The sequence below is a fragment of the Dendrobates tinctorius genome, unplaced genomic scaffold (genome assembly GCF_039654945.1).
Source record: "Dendrobates tinctorius isolate UK_male_01 unplaced genomic scaffold, ASM3965494v1 ptg000022l, whole genome shotgun sequence".
Taxonomy (NCBI): domain Eukaryota; kingdom Metazoa; phylum Chordata; class Amphibia; order Anura; family Dendrobatidae; genus Dendrobates; species Dendrobates tinctorius.
In genome coordinates, this window is record NW_027361690.1 from 37,823,183 (window position 1) to 37,848,404 (window position 25,222).

General features: G+C 43.8%; 1 protein-coding gene across 1 annotated transcript in view; it reads right to left on the reverse strand.

The window, feature by feature from the left end:
- STRC (stereocilin) overlaps positions 1–25,222 on the reverse strand; it is a 117,993-nt gene that overhangs the window by 26,552 nt on the left and 66,219 nt on the right. Inside the window, exons 17-21 of the mRNA XM_073569132.1 lie at positions 24,239–24,394; positions 23,456–23,598; positions 22,643–22,791; positions 19,555–19,652; positions 19,095–19,286 (exon numbers count right to left, since the gene is read on the reverse strand). Coding sequence (XP_073425233.1) covers positions 19,095–19,286; positions 19,555–19,652; positions 22,643–22,791; positions 23,456–23,598; positions 24,239–24,394 — 738 coding nt within the window. The remainder of the gene's footprint in view (positions 1–19,094; positions 19,287–19,554; positions 19,653–22,642; positions 22,792–23,455; positions 23,599–24,238; positions 24,395–25,222) is intronic.

The following is a 25,222-nucleotide window of genomic DNA, read 5'->3' on the forward strand; positions in this document are numbered from 1 at the left end:
AGTTACCACATGTGCACCTGCTGTGACTGAAGGTAGCCAGCAACGCTCCATCGCTTCCCCCACTGTAAGACCACTGCCACCGTTAAGCACACCAGCAGCACTAAATGTGGAGGTGTCGTCGCAAGGCCAAAGCACTCAGGGAATCACAATGGTTTTGCAACACAACACTGAATGTAGGCCATCACCACCAATACCATCACCAACCCCCTCTCACTCCGTCCGGTCCACCGCTACTTCCCCCATATGCAGCCCTCCAGTACAGCTCACCCTACCAGAAACTCTGAATAGGACAAGAAAGTACTCATCCTCTCATCCGCGTACACTGTGTTTGAATGCCTACATTGCCAAACTAATCTCATTAGAGATGATGCCCTACCGTTTGGTTGAAAGCGAAGCTTTCCACGAGCTCATGGCCTACGCTGTCCCACGCTATGACCTACCCAGTCGGCACTTCTTTTGTCGAAAAGCCATCCCTGCCCTCCACCGGCATGTGAAAGACCGCATTGTCCATGCACTAAAACAGTCAGTGAGTGGAAAGGTGCACCTCACAACAGATACATGGACCAGTAGGCATGACCAGGGCCATTACGTGTCCATGACTGCGCACTGGGTTAATGTGGTGGATGCAGGCTCCACAGGGGACAGCAGTGGTGGAACAGTGCTGCCTAGCCCACAGTATAGGAAACAGTTGGCTGTAGGCTTTCAACCCTCCTCCTCCTCCTCCATAAGCAAAAGCTTTTCCACAGAGCGCAGTCGCACGAGCACTCCATTCGCAGCTGGCAGTGTTGCACACGAGGTGTCCCATTATCTAACAGCTAGCGGTAAGCATCAGCAGGCTGTGTTAAAGATGATGTCTTTGGGCGACGACAGACACACCTCAGATATACTGGCCGACTACTTGCAGTGACAAACTGAGTCATGGCTGGGCAGTCTACATCTTGAGGCAGGCAAGGTAGTCAGTGATAACGGCCGTAATTTTGTGGCAGCCATAGCTCATGCAAAACTCACACACATACCTTGACTGGCTCACTCTTTGAACCTGGTGGTGCAGTGCTTCCTTAATAATTATCCGGAGTTAACATCCCTGCTCCATAAGGTGCGAAGACTGTGCTCGCACATCCGTCGCTCAAATGTCCACTCCACTCGTATGCAGAAGCTGCAGCGATTGCTCCACCTCCCCAAGCACCGCCTAATCATAGACATTGCAACAAGATGGAACAACACCCTGCACATGGTTGAGAGGCTGTGCAAACAGAGGCAGGCTGTAATGCATTTGTGGGAAGATACACGGGAGGCAGTTTGATGGAAGACATGGAATTGTCGGGTGTGCAGTGGTCAAAGCTTAAAGACCTCTGTAAAGTCCTTCAGTGTTTTGAGGAATGCACATGGTTGGTAAGCGCAGACGACGCCATTATAAGCATGAGCATCCCACTTATGTGTCTGCTCATGCAAAGTTTGACGCACATTAATGATCTTGCGTCTGCAGCGCCGGAGGAACAGGAGGAGGAGGAGGAGGAGGAAAGCCTTGCTGACAGTCAGCCATTGCCTGGTCAGGGAACTGTCCTGGACGAGGTGGAGGAATAAGAGGAAGAGGAGGAGGAGGATGAGGGGGATAATTAATTTGGGCAGGAGGATGCTTCTCAGGGGGCAAGAGAAAATGTTGGCGTTCCAAGGTCAGGTACAGTGTTTGTGCGTGACTGTAGGGATATGAATTTGCCAGAAAGTGCTCCTCCACCCAGCAGTGGCATTGCATTATTGACACCTGGAACATTGGCCCACATGTGCGATTATGCCTTTCGGATCCTAAAAAGGGACCCCCGCATTGCCAAAATGATGAAGGATGACGACTACTGGCTGGCCAGCATCTTCGATTCACGCTACAAAGGCAAATTACACAATATAATGCCACAGGAGAACCTAAAGATAATATTGGCTAACAAACAAGCAACTCTGGTAAACCGTTTGTTTGAGGCTTTCCCAGCACACAGCAGTGGTGCTGGTTCTCCCATGAGCCGTAGTGGGCACAATGGAAGAGGTGATCGTGGTGCACACAGCCGAAGTGGCATTGGAGAAAGGGGTTTAATGACCATGTTGTGGAATGATTTCTCAAGTACCGCTCACACGACTGCTAATACTGCATCGATTAAAAGTGACAGGAGACAACAGTTGTCAACAGTTGTCAACTATGGTTACAAACTACTTCTCCTCCCATATCGATGTTCTCCCTCACAGGTCATTCCCCTTTGACTATTGGGCCTCTAAACTGGACACCTGGCCTGAATTCGCACACTATGCCTATGCCCTGCTGCTAGTGTGCTATCTTCAGTGCTGCTGGATCAATTCTGACAGAAAAAAGGACCCGTCTGTCGACCCAAAATGTTGAGGATCTAACCTTCATTAAAATGAATCATGCATGGGTTTCAAAGGATTTTGTCCCACCTTCCCCTGTTGATACATAGGTTGCCAGAAAACTGCCTCGCTTTTGTCCTCCTCTTCCTCGGACTTGCCCAATTCCGCCATTTGCAGCAGATGAATGTCCAGCCTACACATCAACATATGCCATTTTTTAAACCTCCCTAACTGGGCTGCCCACCCCCCCAAGGGCAGGGGTCAACACCTGGCGCACCCGGTCAAGTGCCGTTGCTCTGAACAGGTGGATGGGCCCACTGATGGCCGACAGCAATGGCACAGGGCCCCTCATAGTACAATACAGTGTCTCTGACGGTGGGGGGGCCCACTCGCCATCAGACACACCAGCGTACTATGAGGGGCCCTGTGCTAGTACTGTCGACCACGAGTGTGCCCCCCCTGCTTGGTTATGGCCACAGCACTTGCAAGTTGCAATACTTACCTCTCCCTGCTCCGCCGCTGTGTAGTCTGGGCAGTTAAATCCTTCACAGGGACGGCCACTAGAAATTTGGTGTATTGATCGATGATGGTTAAGATGTAGTTGTGGCCTGTCCTGCTGGCCTCTACCTTCAGATGATCAATGGCTACTATTTGTAATGAACATCAACTGACAAGCGGATGCAGTGGTGCTTTATGATCACCTTTCACAGTTGTGATTCCTGCCAGCATTTTTCAATGTCTCCTCTCATGCCAATCCAATAGAATCGCCTACGGCCTGTGTCTTCTGTCTTTTGCACTCCAAAATGACTAGACACATCATGATAGGCAGTGAGGATCACGTCTACATCTCTCCCTGTGATCACAATTTGGTGGAGATGAGTAACGGTGATGTGATCCACGCTACTGCGATAAAGCAATCCTTTCTTCACAAACACAGTAAATGAGGGTCTGCATCGCCTCTGCAACGTCTACCGGGAGGTTTTCCCGTGATGAGTAATTCCCAAATTTCTGCTAACACTGAACTTTCCGTCTGTACTTGTATCCATGTAGTTTCCAGTAGCAGAGAGTCTGGACTGGCTTACTGAGATTGAAATATAAACGAAAATTTAAAAGTATCACAACACTGTATACTGTTGTACGCTTCGAATACCTTTCTCTTTTTCTACTTTTTAAATTCTGGTGTAATACATAGTGAGCCTGTGAGTGTCTGTGTCTGACTCCGGAAGTATAGACGGAAATTTACATTTACCCCTAGACTGGATACACCTGGTATGTGCTGATAAAGTACCTTTGTTCAAAATTTTTTATTACGGTATCATCCATTGGGAGTGAGCGTGTGTGGTTTACACCTTCTATATATACGGTGAATCGGAGATACCAATTTTTACCCTATACTCAATACAGCTTGTATCTTGTTATACAGTACCTTTGTTCGACATTTAGTATTACGGTCAAATCCATACTGAGTAAGCATCTTAGAGTGACTATGGGACTATGTATATGGAGATTTAAATTGTACCCTATAATATATATACTTGATATCTTGTTATCCAGTACCTTTTTTACAACAATTTTTACTATGGTCAAACCCAGACTGAGTGAGCGTCTGAGGGTGACTCCGGAAATATATACCGAGATTTCAAATTTGGCCAACACTGTATGCAGCTGTATGCTTCTGATACAGTAACTTTTTTGCTATTTAGATTCTGGTGTAATCCATAATGAGCCTGTGAACGTCTGTCTGTTACTCCGGAAATATATTTGGAGATTTAAGATTACCCCAACACTGTATACAGCTGTACGCTTGTGTTACATTACCCATTTACAGCTTTTCATATTCTTGTGTAATCCATACTGGGCCTGAGAGCATTTGTGTCTGCCTCCTGAAATATATACGGAGATTCCTAATGTTTACACTATACTATATATACCTTGTATCTGGTGATACTGTACCCTTTTTCAACTTTTTATTTTATTGTGTACTCCATACTGAGCTTGTGAGCGTCTGTATGTGACTCATGAAATATATACGGAGATTTACTGTTATCCCTAGACTGTATAGAGCTGTACGCTTTTGATACAGTACCATATATCTGCTGGTATTTTGGGTCCATTTTCCAAAGCATGAGGAAGTATGGTGGAAGAGGACGTGGACGTTGGCATGGGGGGCCACCTGGTACTGATGGTGGTGGTGGTGGTGCATCTGCTGGTAGTGCCAAAAACACAATAGCAGCTAAGGCAGGAGGTGTTGAGCCTGCGTCATGGTGTATCTCTGGAAGGCCTGTAAGGCTCCCTTTTCTGGGAGTAGGTAGACTGCTTTTAAAGCCTGAGCATCAGGAACTGGTTTTTCCTTACATTGCCGAAAAAGCCTCCAGTTCTATTGCCTCCTCTTCTGAAGTTTAAAAAAATGCAAGCACTGAGTTGTCAGTGCAGGCTTCTGGTCAGGAGCAACCCCTTTCCTTGTGTCCTTCACCCACACCAAAAGTGAAGAATGTGGCAGCAGACACTTCAAATTACTCCATGGAGCTCTTTTCACATACCATGCCTGGATTAATTAAAAATGGGGCCCATCATATACTGGAGCATTCCAAATGGGGGACATCAGACACTGGAGCAGCATTTACGGGGCTCATTATACACTGGAGCATTAGAAAAGGAGCCCATTATATATGGAGCGTTATTTGGGCCCATCATACACTGGAGCATCATCCATGAGGCCCATCATATACTGGAGCATTCCAGATGGGGGACATCAGACACTGGAGCAGCATCTATGGGGCACATTATACACTGGAGCATTAGAAATGGAGCCCATTATATATTGAGCATTATTAGGGCCCATAATACACTGGAGCATCATCCATGGGGCCCATCATATACTGGAGCATTCTAAATGGGGCAGATCAGACACTGGAGCAGCATATATGGGGCACATTATACACTGGAGCATTACAAATGGGGCCCAATATACATGGAGCATTATTTGGGCCCATAACACACTGGAGCATCGTCCATGGGGACCATCATATGCTGTAGCATTATGTGGAGCTCATCATACACTGTATGGAACATTATATCTGACCAATTATTCTTTATGGAGAAATATATGGGGCTGATTATTCTGTATGGCGCACAATGTGGTGGCCATAATACTGTATGGAGTAATATACTGTCCTTTTTTTGAGCTATTATACAATTTAAAATAGATCAGTCATGTCATGTAAGCAGTGAAGTATTTGTTATTGTACTATACCTATATTTCTGTGCCGTATCGGAGCATCATGAGTTGTGGTATGTGTTAAAGGGGCACACTGACACTCTTTCGCCCAGGGCACACGAAAACCTGTAGCCAGCCCTACCCCCCCACAACTTTAGCCAAATAAGGCCCAGTTTTCAATGCGTAACTATTATTATGAAGTAAATTAAGGTTGACAAGCTTCAGTAATAAGAATTGATGTTTTTGGCATTGAAATGGGCACTGTAGGTGTGTTTACTGTCCTCCACTCCCTGCCGACTTTGCTTCCCCTTTGACTCGCACTGGGTTTCGTGTTTCAGTCGGCCTCCGACTTTACAATAAAAATCGGCCAATTTCGTTCGACCCGACTTTTGCGAAAGTCGGGTTTCATGAAACCCGACTTGACCCTAAAAAGGGCAAAGTCGCTCATCTCTACTCTTCAGCTCTGCTACCAATGGCTGCCCATTTTTGCTGATTAACTTTGTCTGCTGTAAGCAAAACAAACTCTTGTCTAGATTTTTTTCACATTATGCTTTAGCAACTCAAAGACTTATTCAGTTTCTTTGTCTACATTCCTGGCTTTGTTTTCTGGTGTGTTCTGCTTTGCTTGTTTACTTGCTGTCCGGCTTATCCCATGGTTCTGGTCCTCAATATTCCAAGTGCAATCCCACAAATCCTGCCTGCGATGCCATGGCCTTTGCTCCATGCTAGTGATTACACAAGTGCTGACCTCTGCCACACACTTTGTTTTCACATATCCATCTTGTATTATTTATATCCTCTATCTCATGTCACTGTGTTTATTAAACTAATTTCTTTCAAAATACATTAAGAACCACTCACTTACAACTTTATAACTGCATCACCAGTAGAATTTTATTAAAAATCCACATGTGACATATAAGCAATGTTTTACAAAAACATTTCCTCAAGGCGCCAACCAATTAGATTGCGACATTAGTGTTCAAAGCAGCAATACAAGCAACACCATGATGCAACAAGCAGGATGCCAAGAATCAAGTGATCTCACATTGTTCTCGCCTGTAAATAAAGAAACATCAGAAAACAGATGTTATCTATAGGAATGCACAGGACAGTTGCACTAAAATAACATGGAATCCATTTTTTACTGATGTTATCGAAGGTACATGGTGTAATCACAATGTAATCAGATCCCCATTTTTCAAATTTTACGTGTTACCTTACAGTCTTGGTTGAAAGTGTTTGCACACTTGGAATTCTTCCAGAAAGTGAACTAAGCATGGCGAACAGAAAGCGGTGAAGATAACTATCTGAGAACCAAAATTGTTGAAAAATATCAACAATCTCAAGGTTACAAGTCCTTCTCCAGAGATCTTCTTGATGTTACTTTGTCCACGGTGTGCATCATAATCAAGAAATTTACAACCCATGGCACTGTAGCAAATCTCTCTATACGCGGATGGGGGATCGCGGACAAACATTGATGAAACGTTGCACCCCAGGATAGTCTGTATGGTGATTAAGCAGCTCCAATGAAGTTCCCAAGATAATTCAAGCTGTCCTGCAGGCTCAGGGTGCACAAGTGTTAGCTTGAACTATCCACTGATATTTGAATTAAATATGGCAAGAGACCATGGAGGACTCCACTGCTAACACAGAGACATAAAATAGCTAGACTGCAGTTTATCAAAATATACTTGAGTAAGCCAAAATCCTTCTGGGAAAACATCTTGTAGACAGATGAGACCAAAATAGAGCTTTTTGGTAAAGCACAACATTCTACTGTTGACTGAGTACAAGGCATCATGAAAACTGAAGATTACCAAAGGATTTTGGGTCGCAATGTAGCGTCAAGTGTCAGAAACTAGGTTTGTGCCTAGGTCCAGCAAGAAAATGACCCTAAACATACTTCAAGAATCACCCAGAAATGGATGGAAACAAAGCGCTGGAGAGTTCTGAAGTGGTCAGCAATGAGTCCGGATCTAAATCCCACTGAACCCCTGTGGAGAGATCTTAAAGTTAATGTTGGGAGAAGGCATCCTTCAAATATTAGAGACCTGGTGCAGATTGCAAAAGAAGAGTGGTCCAAAATTCCAGTTGAAAGATGTAAGAAACTTGTTGATTGCTATAGGAAGCGATTTATTACAGTTATGTATTCCAAAGGGTATGCAACCAAGTATTAAGTTGTGGGTGCCAACAATGTTGTCCGGACAATTTTGGGGGGTTTCCATGAAATGATGTCTAATTTACTTTTTTTCTCTGTTTTTTTTTTTGCTTTGTTCCCGTACACAAAAAGGAAATTAACAAATAAACATGTATATAACAAAACATGTGTAATTGCAATAATTTTCTGGCAGAACTACTTCATTTTGGGGAACGATTTCAATGGTGCCAACACAACACTTTCGGCCATGACTGTATGTGTTAATAACTCTGGAATGCTTCTACATATCCCAGTGACTCTAAGATTGCTTGCCAAAAATTTTGAAAATGATTATATTTTTAATATTAAAATGTAACTACACAAAATAGTTAATAAATAACATATACCATATGTCTACTTTACATCCTCATTATTTTTTACGCATCCTTTTATTGGAATATGATTATAGAAGGCTTATAAATTTAGCAGCAATTTTTCTTTTTTTTTTTAGATAAAATTATATTTTTTAGGGATTCATTCACTTTTGACGTGCCTATGTGTCAAAAATCCAAACCGGATACTATTTTGCAAAGTTCACCCCTCAAAGTATCGAAAACCGCATTCTGGAAGTTTATTAACCCATAAGTTTGTTAACCCTTTAGGTGCTTCACAGAAATTAATTCAAGGTGGAATTACATTTTTTCAACAAAAATGTTACATTTGGCTCAAATTTTTCATTTTCATAAGGGTAAAGAGAAAATGGCCTTCAAAATGTACTACACAATTTTGACCAAAAGCAACAATACCCCATATTATGGTTCGAAATTACTGTTTTGGCATGTGACAGGGCTGGGAAGGGATGGAGTGCAATTTGACTTTTAGGGGACTTCTGCCAAAGCAGCATATGCCGCCCAAAACGTAACACCTAGAGGTGTAGTGACCATTAAAAATAATGGTCATGAAAATCAAAAATTACATTTTTTTCCACTAAAAAGTTCTTTCAGATCCAAATTTTTCATTTTTCACAAAAAATAACAAATAATTTTTGTGCATTTTCTCCCAAGGTTTGTGGTGGGACACTATTGTTAGGTAACAATGCAGAGCTCAGAAGATAACCATGCGGTGCCAGAACAGCAGAAACTCCCCACAAGTGACCCTATTTTACAATCTACATCCCAAAAGGAATTAATCTAGTAGTGTAGTGGGATAGTCATTTTATTTGGCGTTTTACTGATATTTCAAATTATAATGTAGTGACGTGGAAATTATGCAAAGTACATCAGGATAGAATAACAGGGTAAATCAGAGATAAGATTAATAATCCATGGATATGTGTAACACTTTTGAAACATTCCTTTGAGCATTTGCTTGGATTTTCGGGGCAGATATCACTTACATATTTGTCTTTTGAAACAGACCTTTTACTTCTTTTGAAACCTTCCTCTCTGTGCAGTTTTGGAAATCTCACTGGGAAATGTTGCCTTGGTACAAAACAATCACCTTCTGCTCCAGTAGTAGTGGGGCTCTCCAAATATTAAGGCCTTGATTACTATCTCCTGAAACTGAAGGATTATTCCCATATTGACTGCACATGTTGAAAGCACTGAAGCTTATACCGAGCCCAGCAGGTGAGGTGCTTGCCGACTCCAACTCCTACTTCAGCTGGATGTGCGTCCAAGGACGCACGTTTAGCTAAAGTGTTTTGCAGCGTATAGACCCATCAGGTCCGTTAGCCACAATACACACTGCCGGCTAGTCAAAGGCCAGCAGTTGATGTCTGCATGCACGTAACTGTTACCACATGGCAGTGATGTCACGCGCTTCCATCGCACGCCAAAATTCAACTGCCGTCTTCAAAAGTGGATGCCATGGAGCACTGGGAAGGTGAGTAGGATTGTTTATTGTTTGTTTGTTTTTTCTGTGTATTGAACAACAGAGGGGCCATATACCAGGATGGAGGCACATTTCAGGATGAGGCCAAGGATGAGGACATATAACAGGATAGAGGTGATATACAAGGATGGGGCCATATACCAGGATGAGGGCCATATACCAAGATGGGGATATATACCAGGATGGGGGGCATATACCAGGATGAGGCCTAGGATGAGGGTCATATACCAGGATGTGGACATATACCAGAATGGGGGCAAATATCAGGATGGGAGACATATATTACAATGGACAAAATATACCAGGATGGGAGCCACATATAACAGGATAGAGGTGATATTTTACAGGATGGGGCCTTTTACCAGGATGAGACCCAGGATGAGGGCCATATAGCAGGATGGGGACATATACCAGGATGGGGCCATATACCAGGATGGGGAACATACAGCAGGATGAGCTGTGCGCTATATATGGAGGAATATGGGGGGTGCATTATACTATATGTAGGACCATGGGCTGTGCATTATACTACATGGAGGACTATTTGCTGTGCATTATACTATATGTAGGACTGTGAGCTGTGCATTATACTACATGGAGGACTATGGGCTGTGATTTTACTGTATTGGGGATGCATTATACTGCATGGATGATCCATTATATTATTTGTAGGACTATGTAGGTCCATTATACTGTAGGGAGGACTATGGGCTGTGCATTCTACTATATGGAGGACTATGGGGGGTGCATTATATGTCTACTATGGGGCCCCATGATTTCTGTGTTCACCCATTGTGAGTATAATGGTTTATTTTTTATCTATACATTAAAGAACAGCACCAAAACAGTCATATATATATACCAGAATGGGGCCCAAGTTAAGGGACATGATGGAGGGCATATATATGTACCATAATGAGGGACACACACTATTACGGGCTTGCGGAACGCACCAAATAATAAATATGGGATAAGGTGCGTTTGCAATCCAAGCTGGAGAAGGACCTGAGCATGTGACCTCTGATCTCAAATGAGAGATCGTCCCACGAGCATGCTCAGTGGACCGAAAGGAGGACTTAGTCCCTGGAGTAGCTCGCTGCTGACCAGCCTGCGTTGCTATAGTTGAACCAGAGGTGGCAGCAGCAACTACACCTACAGAGCTGGTCTGAGCAGAGCACTTGGATCGATGAGTCTGCTGAGCAGCCTCATGTGCGGCTGGAGAGGAATGGGAGCCTGCCGAATGCAAGGCTTGGGATTCCTGCTGTGCAGCAGCCGGAAGCCGACGCCTAACACACATATATATATATATATTGAAAAAAAAATCTTGCGTAAAAATTTTAACACAGGCTTTGATCAGTAATGTGCAGGCTGCTGACCAGTGAGGTGTAATACAGTTGACACAATCCAAGAAGGTATAGCAAATAAGAGAGAATTAAAAATGGCAACAAAAAAAACAGTCGGTCACATGCACACGTTCAGTATTTCGTCAGTATTTTACCTCAGTATTTGTAAGCCAAAATCAGGAGTGGGTGATACAGTGGGTACGGAAAGTATTCAGACCCCTTTAAGTGTTTCACTCTTTGTTTCATTGCAACCATTTGGTAAATTCAAAAAAGTTCATTTTTTTCTCACTAATGAACACTCTGCACCCTATTGTGACTGAAAAAAAACCCAGAAATGTAGAAATTTTTGCAAATTTATTAAAAAAAGAATAACTGAAATATCCCATGGTTATAAGTATTCAGACCCTTTGCTCAGACACTCATATTTACGTCACATGCTGTTTATTTCCTGTGATCCTCCTTGAGATGGTTCTACTCATTCATTGGAGTCCAGCTGTGTTTCATTAAACTGATAGGACTTGATTTGTAAAGTCACACATCTGTCTATATAAGACCTCACAGCTCACAGTGCATGTCAGACCAAATGAGAATCATGAGGTCAAAGGAACTGGCCAAGGAGCTCGGAGACAGAATTGTGGCAAGGCACAGATCTGGCCAAGGTTGCAAAAGAATTTCTACAGTACTCAAGGTTCCTAAGAGCACAGTGGCCTCCATAATCCTTAAATGGAAGAAGTTTGGGACCACCAGAAGTCTTCCTAGACCTGACCATCCAGTCAAACTAAGCAATCATGGGAGAATAGCTTTGGTGAGAGAGGTAAAGAAGAACCCCAAGATCACTGTGGCTGAGCTCCACAGATGGAGTGAGGAGATGGGAGAAAGTTCCACAAAGTCAACTATCACTGCAACCCTCCACCAGTCGGGCCTTTATGGCAGAGTGGCCTGATGGAAGCCTCTCCTCAGTGGAAAATATATGAAAGCCCGCATAGAGTTTGCTAAAAAAACACATGAAGGTGTCATGATCCAGTGTTGGATCTGGCGGTATTAAAAGCACAAAGTGAACTTTTTTTACTTTGGTTAAGTTCAAAGGTGTTTTGACTGTCCCCGGTGGTGGTTAGCGGTATCGCACCTTAGGTTAGGTTGCACTTAATTATGGTTCAGGTGTGACACTCTATAAATGGGTCTCAGGGTGTTCACTCACGGCTGGTGATATTTCTTGCTTAGTTGTTGGAGAGCCTGGTGGAAGGATGGAGCTGGATTGGAGTCCTGCGCAGTCAGCCAGAGAGAACGAGTGCCAGCTAATGGTGTCTGCAGGAAGGACTGGCATGACCTGGTGGAGTCGCAGTTTATGGTGTGGGAGGGAAGTGCGGGCATGGCTTAGAGGAGTGGCGACTAGGAAGAGAGTTGCACTCAGCATGTTCGACTTGGTTGCTGAGAACTGGACTCGAGCATGCTTGGATTCTTGGCAGAGGCTGGACTCATCTTGGGACTCTGTGTACTGGACTGCTGCAAGTGGTGATGGACTCTGCTCCCAGGCTGCACGATGGTGACGGATCCAGTTATGGTGATGGATCCAGGTGGAGGGGAAGATGCACGCAGGTGGTGGGCTCTGTTGCTAGGAGCGCACGCAACAGAGCAAAGCTAAGTGGTGTTCCCCCTGTATTGTCTCTTTCCTCATGTGTGTTATTTGTGCAGTGGTGGGATTAGTCTCCGCACCGACCCATTCCCTAGTGAGGGTTTAGGGTCAGGGTGAGCAAGGGCGTTAAGGTACGCGTGCGGCGACAGGTGCGGAGCCTGTTTAGGGAATGTAAGGAGTGCAGGGACACTGGCTCAGGGGAGCTTAGGAGGTCTCCACGTCCCCCATTCCCTATCGCAGGGCCCACTATTGTTAAAGTTTCCCAGGTTCCCCCTTTATTATTTAAATTCGCCGTACTGGAGGCGGTGTTTCCAGAAATGTATATGTTAACGTGTAATTCCTAAATTCGCCAGGTGGAGGCGGCGTATCCACCTGCACGTTCTATTATTTAAATTCGCCCCACTGGAGGCGGTGTATCCAGGGTCACGTGTGTTATGGGTTCGCCTTGCGGCATCACCTGCGACCTGACACACGTGATCATGACATTATCACCAGCCCTTACTTTTTTTTCTGGTGAGCTTTGGCCATGTGGAGACCTGTGGTAATTGCTGCCGGGCCTCACTGAGGTGCAGTGAGGAGCGGCAAGGTGTGTTTAAGCCGCTGCAGCAGCAGTTATCAGGGTCTGGGGCCTCTGCTCTGATAACCAGAGAAACAAAAATGGCGGCTGCGGTCTGGCAAAAGCCCCTAGAGTCGCTGCTGGGGAGCGGGACTTGCTCTTGCACGGGGAGGTACCCAGGCAGGTGGGAGGAATGGTGCCCCACGGAGCTGCCTGGTATTCCCCAAGGTGAAGGGGTACATCCCTGTGGTGAGCAGACTAGGTGTGTAGTCGCTGCTGGGGAGCGGGACTTGCTCTTACAGGGGACGCACCCAGGCAGGTGGGAGGAATGGTGCCCCACGGAGCTGCCTGGTATTCCCCGAGGTGAAGGGGTACGTCCCTGTAGTGAGCAGATTAGTGAATAGTCCGCGGGGCTCATGCCAAATCTTCTATGCCACCCCTCCTGGTCGTGTGGAGGCGACCAGCGAGTATATATATATATATATATTTTCCTCCATATTCCTGCGGCTCTGGTACTAAAACCCCCTAGAGTCGCTGCTGGGGAGCAGGACTGGTTCATGCAGGCGGGCGCACCCAGGCAGGTGGGAGGAATAGTGCCCCACGGAGCTGCCTGGTATTCCCCGAGGTGAAGGGGTATGCCCCTGTGGTGAGCTGACTGGTGTGAGTCCGCGGGGTTTTACGCCAAATCTTCATACCATCGAAGAAGCCGCCCTCCTGGTCGTGTGGAGGCGACCAGCGAGAGTATATTTCCTCCATTTTCCTGTCCCCTTCTCCTCCTGGTGTGTGCAGCAGGTGTGCTGCGGGGGAGTAGGGACAAATCTCTACCCTCGCCATTAACCAACCCTAGGAGGCGCAGTCCTCATGGTGAAAGGGTTGGAGGGTGGTGTCCCTTGGTGAATAGTGGGGGTGTGAGTGTGGTGACACAGGGGGACGCCTCTGGTGAGTCCAGAGTGAGTTCACCAAGTTATGACATATGTATGTGTGCAATAAACGTTCAGGTCCGGACCTGTGTGTGAACGAGCATGTATGGGAGCCACCAAAAAACATCTTGTGGAAATGTGTTGTGGAGTCTGATCAGCTCTGTGCAAACCTACACATACATTAACTCGTTCCCCAGGTCGGCGCTGTGGAGATGAGTGGTGCCTCCAAAAGGAACATATATTGCCAATATCAGCGGTGTTTGTCATAAACCTGAAGTGTCAGGGAATGGTGGGGTGAACTCAGGGTCTGGGCGTCCCCGCTGTAGGTGTTTCCCTAATGAGGGGTGGTCTTGAGGGTCCAGAGGCCCCTCATTAAGGAGGGGGTACTGTCATGATCCAGTGTTGGATCTGGCGGTATTAAAAGCACAAAGTGAACTTTTTTACTTTGGTTAAGTTCAAAGGTGTTTTGACTGTCCCCGGTGGTGGTTAGCGGTATCGCACCCTAGGTTAGGTTGCACTTAATTATGGTTCAGGTGTGACACTCTATAAATGGGTCTCAGGGTGTTCACTCACGGCTGGTGATATTTCTTGCTTAGTTGTTGGAGAGCCTGGTGGAAGGATGGAGCTGGATTGGAGTCCTGCGCAGTCAGCCAGAGAGAACGAGTGCCAGCTAATGGTGTCTGCAGGAAGGACTGGCATGGCCTGGTGGAGTCGCAGTTTATGGTGTCGGCGGGAAGTGCGGGCATGGCTTAGAGGAGTGGCGACTAGGAAGAGAGTTGCACTCAGCATGTTCGACTTGGTTGCTGAGAACTGGACTCGAGCATGCTTGGATTCTTGGCAGAGGCTGGACTCATCTTGGGACTCTGTGTACTGGACTGCTGCAAGTGGTGATGGACTCTGCTCCCAGGCTGCACGATGGTGACGGATCCAGTTATGGTGATGGATCCAGGTGGAGGGGAAGATGCACGCAGGTGGTGGGCTCTGTTGCTAGGAGCGCACGCAACAGAGCAAAGCTAAGTGGTGTTCCCCCTGTATTGTCTCTTTCCTCATGTGTGTTATTTGTGCAGTGGTGGGATTAGTCTCCGCACCGACCCATTCCCTAGTGAGGGTTTAGGGTCAGGGTGAGCAAGGGCGTTAAGGTACGCGTGCGGCGACAGGTGCGGAGCCTGTTTAGGGAATGTAAGGAGTGCAGGGACACTGGCTCAGGGGAGCTTAGGAGGTCTCCACGTCCCCCATTCCCTATCGCAGGGCCCACCATTGTTAAAGTTTCCCAGGTTCCCCCTTTATTATTTAAATTCGCCGTACTGGAGGCGGTGTTTCCAGAAATTATATGTTAACGTGTAATTCCTAAATTCGCCAGGTGGAGGCGGCGTATCCACCTGCACGTTCTATTATTTAAATTCGCCCCACTGGAGGCGGTGTATCCAGGGTCACGTGTGTTATGGGTTCGCCTTGCGGCATCATCTGCGACCTGACACACGTGATCATGACAAAAGGACTCTCAGACTATGAGAAATAAGATTCTCTTCTTTCTGGTGAGAAGAAGATAGAACTTTTTGGTGATAATTCTAAGCGGTATGTGTGGAGAAAACAAAGCACTGATCATCATCTGCCCAATAAAACCCCAAAAGTGAAACATGGTGGTGGCAGCATCATGCTGTGGGGATGTTTTTCAGCTGCAGGGACAGGATGAATGGTTGCAATTGAAGGAAACATAAATGTGGCCAAGTACAGAGATATCCTGGATGAAAACCTCATTCAGAGTGCTCTGGATTTCTGACTTGGTGAAAGGTTCACCTTCCAACAAGACAATTACCCTAAGCACACATCTAAAATAACAAAGGAGTGTCTTCAGAACAACTCTGTGACCATTCTTGACTGGCCCAGCCAGAGCCCTGTCCTAAACTCGATTGAGCATCTCTGGAGAGACCTGAAAACGGCTGTCCACCATCGTCCACCATCCAACCTGACGGAACTGGAGAGTATCTGCAAGCAAGAATGGCAGAGGATCCCCAAATCCAGGTGTGAAGAACTTTGTTACTTCATTCCCAAGAAGACTCATGGCTGTACTAGCTCAAAAGGCTGCTTCTACTCAATACTGAGCAAAGGGTCTGAATACTTATAACCATGTGATATTTCAGTTTTTCTTTTTTAATACATTTACAAAAATGTCTACACTTCAGGTTTTTTGCAGTCAAGATGGGGTGTAGAGTGTACATTAATAAGAAAAAAATGATTTTTTTTTAATTTACCAAATGGCTGCAATGAAACAAAGAGTGAAAAATTTAAAGGGGTCTAAATACTTTCCGTACCCACTGTAAACACAGAAGTGGTGACGTGTTTCTATTTTACTTTTCCTTTAACTGTTCCATTCCTGGCTAGGCTTACAAATACTGAGGTAAAAAACTCATCAAATACTCAACATGTGAACGTGGGTAAGGATAGAAAGATGCGGCTTTAACCGCGCCCCCGGCACTGACTGACACTCGCTCTGCATTAGAGCCGGCTATCAGTCAGGACCAGGGGTGCGGTTACAGCCGGCGCTTTGTATCCTCTGTATTCTATGGTAACTGAACCAGCGTCGGTGCCACGCCGTGACTGAAAATGAATACTGCCGGGCAGCATAAAGTTTATTTTCTCCTCACAGCATTTGGCTATGTGCGTGCACAGGGCAGGTTAGTAATGCTGTTAACCTGCAGATTATTTCATTAACTATCTGCAGGTTTATAGCGTTTTGCGAATTAAAGGGGACCTGTCACCAGGTCAAAAGAGTACAGTTTTTGCTCTTATTTTATTCCCTCCTCTCCCTTGATTATTCCTTTTTTTTTTTGTTAAATCCGCCATACGGTTTCAGAGATATACTACTTTGTAGTTAGTTATGCTTTTATGGTCTTTACCAATGGGGCGTTACAGCAGAGCAGACTAAATACTTTCCCGCAGAGAATCCCTTGATTAATGCACCCTTAGTAAAGATCATAAAAATCAGCACAGAATAGAAAGGCCCAAAATTCAGAAACCATATTTAAATAATAAATAAGTAAAAATCGGGATACTATACAGAATGAGAATAAAATATGAGTAAAAACTGGCCACTTTTGACCTGAATATATGACCTCTATAAGGAGAGATCATGGACTGGAGATGATCACATCAAAATAGATTATGATCTGTCAGCAGCACAGATTGCAGACGGCATCAGGCACAGTAGCATCAGGTGGTCTAAGAGAAGGAGTACATAAAGGATCACATAGACCGCTAGCCTCTGACAGCAGATGTACAGGAGGTTCGGTTAACGTATGTTGGATTCCAACATGCCTGATAATTTTGTTCTATCTTGGAATAAGCTTGCCTCTCTTTCTCAACATTGACAGGTTGCCACATCAATCTTGAGAAGGAATGACTCAGATGAATATTCTCGTATACAGTGGGGAAAAAAAGTATTTAGTCAGTCAGCAATTGTGCAAGTTCCACCACTTAAAAAGATGAGAGGCGTCTGTAATTTACATCATAGGTAGACCTCAACTATGGGAGACAAACTGAGAAAAAAAAATCCAGAAAATCACATTGTCTGTTTTTTTTATCATTTTATTTGCATATTATGGTGGAAAATAAGTATTTGGTCAGAAACAAAATTTCATCTCAATACTTTGTGATATATCCTTTGTTGGCAATGACAGAGGTCAAACGTTTTCTGTAAGTCTTCACAAGGTTGCCACACACTGTTGTTGGTATGTTGGCCCATTCCTCCATGCAGATCTCCTCTAGAGCAGTGATGTTTTTGGCTTTTCGCTTGGCAACACGGACTTTCAACTCCCTCCAAAGGTTTTCTATAGGGTTGAGATCTGGAGACTGGCTAGGCCACTCCAGGACCTTGAAATGCTTCTTACGAAGCCACTCCTTCGTTGCCCTGGCGGTGTGCTTTGGATCATTGTCATGTTGAAATACCCAGCCACGTTTCATCTTCAATGCCCTTGCTGATGGAAGGAGGTTTGCACTCAAAATCTCACGATACATGGCCCCATTCATTCTTTCATGTACCCAGATCAGTCGTCCTGGCCCCTTTGCAGAGAAACAGCCCCAAAGCATGATGTTTCCACCACCATGCTTTACAGTAGGTACGGTGTTTGATGGATGCAACTCAGTATTCTTTTTCCTCCAAACACGACAAGTTGTGTTTCTACCAAACAGTTCCAGTTTGGTTTCATCAGACCATAGGACATTCTCCCAAAACTCCTCTGGATCATCCAAATGCTCTCTAGCAAACTTCAGACGGGCCCGGACATGTACAGGCTTAAGCAGTGGGACACGTCTGGCACTGCAGGATCTGAGTCCATGGTGGCGTAGTGTGTTACTTATGGTAGGCCTTGTTACATTGGTCCCAGCTCTCTGCAGTTCATTCACTAGGTCCCCCCGCGTGGTTCTGGGATTTTTGCTCACCGTTCTTGTGATCATTCTGACCCCACGGGGTGGGATTTTGCGTGGAGCATCAGATCGAGGGAGATTATCAGTGGTCTTGTATGTCTTCCATTTTCTAATTATTGCTCCCACAGTTGATTTCTTCACTCCAAGCTGGTTGGCTATTGCAGATTCAGTCTTCCCAGCCTGGTGCAGGGCTACAATTTTGTTTCTGGTGTCCTTTGACAGCTCTTTGGTCTTCACCATAGTGGAGTTTGGAGTCAGACTGTTTGAGGGTGTGCACAGGTGTCTTTTTATACTGATAACAAGTTTAAACAGGTGCCATTACTACAGGTAATGAGTGGAGGAAAGAGGAGACTCTTAAAGAAGAAGTTACAGGTCTGTGAGAGCCAGAAATCTTGATTGCTTGTTTCTGACCAAATACTTATTTTCCACCATAATATGCAAATAAAATGAAAAAAAAACAGACAATGTGATTTTCTGGATTTTTTTTTCTCAGTTTGTCTCCCATAGTTGAGGTCTACCTATGATGTAAATTACAGACGCCTCTCATCTTTTTAAGTGGTGGAACTTGCACTATTGCTGACTGACTAAATACTTTTTTTCCCCACTGTATGTTCTTACCGGTTTGACGTACAATGTACAATATCTATTAAGAAGGACAGTACCTTGCAGATCTTGCGGTATGTCCCCATCATACTGAGCACTGGAGATGACTTGTTTTTGTTGATAGCTGAGATGATCATACTGGTCAGGAGTGACTGCTATTGCCTGGTCACTGGTGAAGCAGGACAGCTGAGCCGGACTGAACACAACCTGCCATCAATAATATCCATTCATTGCAAATGTACTGCCACTGCTTATATAGAAGCACACTAGCCTGCACTGGTGTCTGTGTGGAAAGGATCCTCAGTGTGGACTAGTGTGTCTTGTGCATTAAATTTTCTTCAAAGCAAAAATAGTTTTGGTTAAAAAAAAATTATTAATAACAAGTTTACTGCTTGGTATAAAGTGTTCCTTTTACGCATTATAAACCGGTACACATAATATAATGGTAACAGTTCTGCTTTATACACATACTTACAGCAAACTTTGGTGCTGAAATAAGAGATATTGCATCAGGGGTTAATCCTTGAATCTGATCTCTTATCAAAGAAGACAGAATGATATCTGGGAGGCCAGCTAAAGTGTTCATGTGAGAAAAATAAAAGATCAAAGTCAGTGGCATATATATTTAGCAAATATTGAAATGACCCTCCACTCCCATATTATGTTTGAAAAAGGCTTCTGTTAAGCTGACACACGTCACTTTTCATGACTAAGGCTATGGAACAAATCCTATATGTCCCGGATACAGGTAATTGCTAGTATTTTGTGCTAATTTGATGTGTGGGATGCCATCTCTGGATGCGAACACCACCTCACCTTGAGTGCCTTCTGGGATTATAGCAGTACTCACTTGAAGAGATATCATCAAATAGCTTGAACTCAACTGTAGAGGCACATGTGAAGATTCCAGAAGAAGGTTTATTTTCAAGCTGATTTCTTGTAATTATGCACAATTACAGTAGGTAAAAAGACTATTCTGAACCAGAGGTGCAAGACATGAGGTTCTTAAGATACCAGACATACAGAGAATGAGCAGAAGGAGGGAGGGGTTACTGACATCAGAACTATGAAGGCAGACAGGGAGAGAGGGAGGACAAACTTCTAAGAGGCAAAGCTATCACATAGCAATGCAACAGCAATAGTATATTAATATACAATTTCCAAGTCGTGGGATATCAAAAGCCTCATCAACAAAGCAGAACAGAAGAGAAGCATCTGCTCTGTCGACATGATGTGAGCAGAAGCCACAGAATCCCAGACGGGAGCATTGTGTGACTGGGCAGAGATCATTGGTGGACAGAACAAGCAGGTAGTTGCCTGTTAGTTCTAGTAACCTGTTAGTTCTTAGGCCCATAGTAATAAATAAGTTACTCCCAAAAAACCCCATTAACATTTTTCAATAAGAGCATGGTAAGGGCAAGAATCTTTTTTTACAAGCTATTTTTTTTTACACATCCTGTACACATCTTGACTCCTTTTCTAACAAGTAGAGAATTCAGCTAGCCAGCAGATTATGCATTAGTGTCTATCTAGTTACAAATAAGTGGATGAACTGAGAAAAGAAAGCGAAGAATAGCAGAGGGCGTGATAATTAGTACTGTAAGGTATACAGTTGTGGCCAAAAGTATTGACACCCCTGCAATTCTGTCAGATAATACTCAGTTTCTTCCCGAAAATGATTGCAAACACAAATTCTTTGGCATTATTATCTTCATTGAATTTGTCTTAAATGAAAAAACAGAAAAATAATTGTCCTAAAGCCAAATTGGATATAATTCCACACCAAACATAAAAAAGAGGGTGGACGAAAGTATTGGCACTGTTCGAAAAATCATGTGATGCTTCTCTAATTTGTGTAATTAACAGCACCTGTAACTTACCTGTGGCACCTAACAGGTGTTGACAATAACTAAATCACACTTGCAGCCAGTTGACATGGATTAAAGTTGACTCAACCTCTGTCCTGTGTCCTTGTGTGTACCACATTGAGCATGGAGAAAAGAAAGAAGACCAAAGAACTGTCTGAGGACTTGAGAAACCAAATTGTGAGGAAGCATGAGCAATCTCAAGGCTACAAGTCCATCTCCGAAGACCTGAATGTTCCTGTGTCTACCGTGCGCAGTCTCATCAAGAAGTTTAAAGCCCATGGCACTGTGGCTAACCTCCCTAGATGTGGACGGAAAAGAAAAATTGACAAGAGATTTCAACGCAAGATTGTGCGGATGTTGGATAAAGAACCTCGACTAACATCCAAACAAGTTCAAGCTGCCCTGCAGTCCGAGGGTACAATGGTGTCAACCCGTACTATCCGTCGGCGTCTGAATGAAAATGGACTGTATGGTAGGAGACCCAGGAAGACCCCACTTCTTACCCCGAGACATAAAAAAGCCAGGCTGGAGTTTGCCAAAACTTACCTGAAAAAGCCTAAAACGTTTTGGAAGAATGTTCTCTGGTCAGATGAGACAAAAGTAGAGCTATTTGGGCAAAGGCATCAACATAGTGTTTACAGGAGAAAAAAAGAGGCATTCAAAGAAAAGAACATGGTCCCTCCAGTCAAACATAGCGAAGGTTCCCTGATGTTTTGGGGTTGCTTTGCTGCCTCTGGCACTGGACTGCTTCACCGTGTGCATGGCATCATGAAGTCTGAAGACTACCAACAAATTTTGCAGCATAATGTAGGGCCCAGTGTGAGAAAGCCGGGTCTCCCTCAGAGGTCATGGGTCTTCCAGCAGGACAATGACCCAAAACACACTTCAAAAAGCACTAGAAAATGGTTTGAGAGAAAGCACTGGAGACTTCTAAGGTGGCCAGCAATGAGTCCAGACCTGAATCCCATAGAACGCCTGTGGAGAGATCTAAAAATGGCAGTTTGGAGAAGGCACCCTTCTAATATCAGAGACCTGGAACAGTTTGCCAAAGAAGAATGGTCTAAAATTCCAGCAGAGCATTGTAAGAAACTCATTGATGGTTACCGGAAGCGGTTGGTCACAGTTATTTTAGCTAAAGGTTGTGCAACCAAGTATTAGGCTGAGGGTGCCAATAATTTTGTCTGGCACATTTTGGAGTTTTGTGTGAAATGATCAATGTTTTGCTTTTTGCTTATTCTCTTTTGTGTTTTTTCTTTTAAGACAAATTAAATGAAGATAATACCAAAGAATTTGTGTTTGCAATCATTTTCAGGAAGAAACTGAGTATTATCTGACAGAATTGCAGGGGTGTCAATACTTTTGGCCACAACTGTATGAGTATCTTGCAAAGGAAACATTGTTTTAGCATACTGTATATTCTGATTAAATTAACATATAATAGAAAGACAAGCCATTTAAGTCTCCGATATCCTGGAGCCCCTCAGCCTGGTCCTGCTGTGAGTGCACCACCTGCTCTATCAGCCGGCAGCATATATGCATATCATGCATAACCAATTTTCTTCATTTTCAAAACTAATAAACATCTATACCTATATAATGTTATTAGAAATATATACATTTCTGATGTTTTTACTATTTTAGCAAGGACATTCATATAAGTTAGCTACTAAATACAAGGACCCTATTATTACTCACCAGCAAGAGTTCCAATCTCAGTGAAGATCTCAGGACCCCATCTGCTAACTAAGCCAAAAGCTGAATTGTATGTTAAGAGTTCTGCCAAAGTCTCCATCTGAGCCTCAGTGCACTTCAATTTTAAGGTGCCCACAAACACAGCTGCCTGGCTGCAAAAGTAAAAAATAGTAAAATTCTTCAAAATCACCTGTCCGTACTCCCAGAATCACAGGATTCGGATGTTACAAATGTGAATGAGGTGAGGCAATGCCCACCCGCCTAATTAAAAAAAAAGTTAATTCCAGATGTGTAGTCCAATCCGTGACTCAAGTATATCTCTGGTGAAGGCACATGCCAGTTAAAAGATGCCACAAATACTAACCCATTAAGTGGCAAGCGCCAGCGAGCTTGTTCTTTAAGGATGACTTGTACAACGCCGGTGTTAATATATTGGCCCATAATTGTCATGACTGCTCTGCCAGGGAGTGTTCTGATCCATGTATTTATGCTTATGAAGATGTTAGGATAAACAGCTGTCAATTTAATATGCCAACTACAATCTCGTGTGGCCACGTTACGTAGATGTTACTAGAAATAGTATGCTTTTATTATGCTACGGCCGGTACATTTACTTTTATTCAAATTTACGACATTTTTATTCTATAACTCATCACGGGAAGGACAACATCTCCATTTAAAAAGAAAAAAGTAATTACTATGTTTACAGAGTTTCGCAGTCTCATGTTTCTATGTCTATGTATAAACTTCCAGTCTCACTGGGAAACCATTGTCACTGAATACTCAAGTATTGTAAAAGAAATGCTAGTAAGCAACCTGAACTCTTGGGGATTTATTTTCTTTAACTCCTCCACTCCAAGACCACAGAGTAAATGTCCAAGAGCAGTCAGCTCCATAAGATCTAGGTCCGATGAGCTTTTCTTGTTCTGACGAAGGACACTGAATGTCAATGTCCTCATCTGCAGAAAAAAAGCAGAAAATGAATAATATGAAATGTATGGTATAATGCTGAACAAAGATTGTCACCATGATTTGGGAAATATACAGACAATTTAACTGTAAAAAGACAAAAAGAAAAACTAAATCTTTATTTATGGACTATAATTCTCAATCTAATGTGAATCAGCTAGAGCTATTGTATAGTAACACAGTTTGATTATTTACAACCCAGAATGAGAAATCGTCCAGCCCTTTTTAAAATGCTGCTATAGTATCTGCCATTATTACCTCTTGTGGTCGGGCTTTCCACAGTCTGACTGCCTAACTGTAAAGAACCCTTTCTTACTTAACTCCCAGAATCTCCTTTCCTCCACAAGTATTGAAGGCCCCCTGGTCCCTTGCAAGGTCTTAGGAAGGAATAAGTTGTGCGCCAGTCCTTTGTACGGACCACACATGTATTTATGCATTTACATGAGATCTCCTCTGAGGCGTCTTTTTTCTAAGCTAAACGAGCCCAACTTTTCTAACCTCTCATTGCAGGAGAGGACTTCCATCCCATGTAATAATCTAGTTGACTGCCTGTAAACTGACTCTCACTTTCCAAAATCCTTTTTAGAATGTGAAGCCCAAAACTGGATCCCGTATTCAAGATTATCAGACCTGTTTCCAAGTCCAGTTTTCCATTTTTCCCAATAAAGAAACAACGCCCCAATCTGAATTATTCATCTCATTGAGGTCCTTTTCAGTCATGAAAGTAATAAGGTGACCGAGCTGAAGAAATTGTGCCGAACTCATAGATTTAACTGGTCCAAACACCTGTAACACAAATAGCGATGAGTGACATGAATGCTGAACACAGAAGTATTCAGATGACCAACAAATTTGACATTGCCGTAGTCCGCACTCTATGAGACCTCTTAATCAGCAAAATCACTCATTTTTGTACATGAAGGATTTTTACTTAAAGGGTTGTCTGATGTAAGAACAAAAGTCTACAGTCGATCTATGTGACTGCAGACAGCCAAATCATGACAGTGTATGATGTGTAGACTGTCATGATTACCCTGTGTGCCCTAGGGGTCTGGGCAGTGACCACTTGGATGTGATTTACATACTTATTTGTGGTCATGTGCCAACTAGTCTCACCCAGCTCCTTTCAATGTTCTTCTATTTAGAAGACCACAGGTTGTTCTTCTTAAACCAGACAACCCCTTTAATATTGTGTATGCACATTTATATTTGTTTATACTTTTACAATAATTTTCTAAATAAATTTTTCCACTGGTAGAAACAGACAGAAAAGGGTCCCTGTGCAAGAACAGTAAGTGGGCCCTTTCCAGTCCAATAGCTCATCATAATGCTCAAATCCACCTGCTCTGGAGGTGAAAATGGGCCCAATTACCCCTTGGGCCCCTGTGCGGGTGAATAGGTTGCACCAATGTCTGCCCCTAAGTTTTTCCTATAGTGTTGACAGAAGTCTTTCTTGTCATAGGAAAGGGGAGTCTAATGACATCAGGTGTAAACTTTCCACCAATAATTTCATTTCTGTAGTGATCCACCATGAGGAAAAAAAGGACTCGGACTAGTTTGCTTTTAAATTTTTGTATGCTAATGTGGCCAACATATGTGGTGTCAAAGATGTTT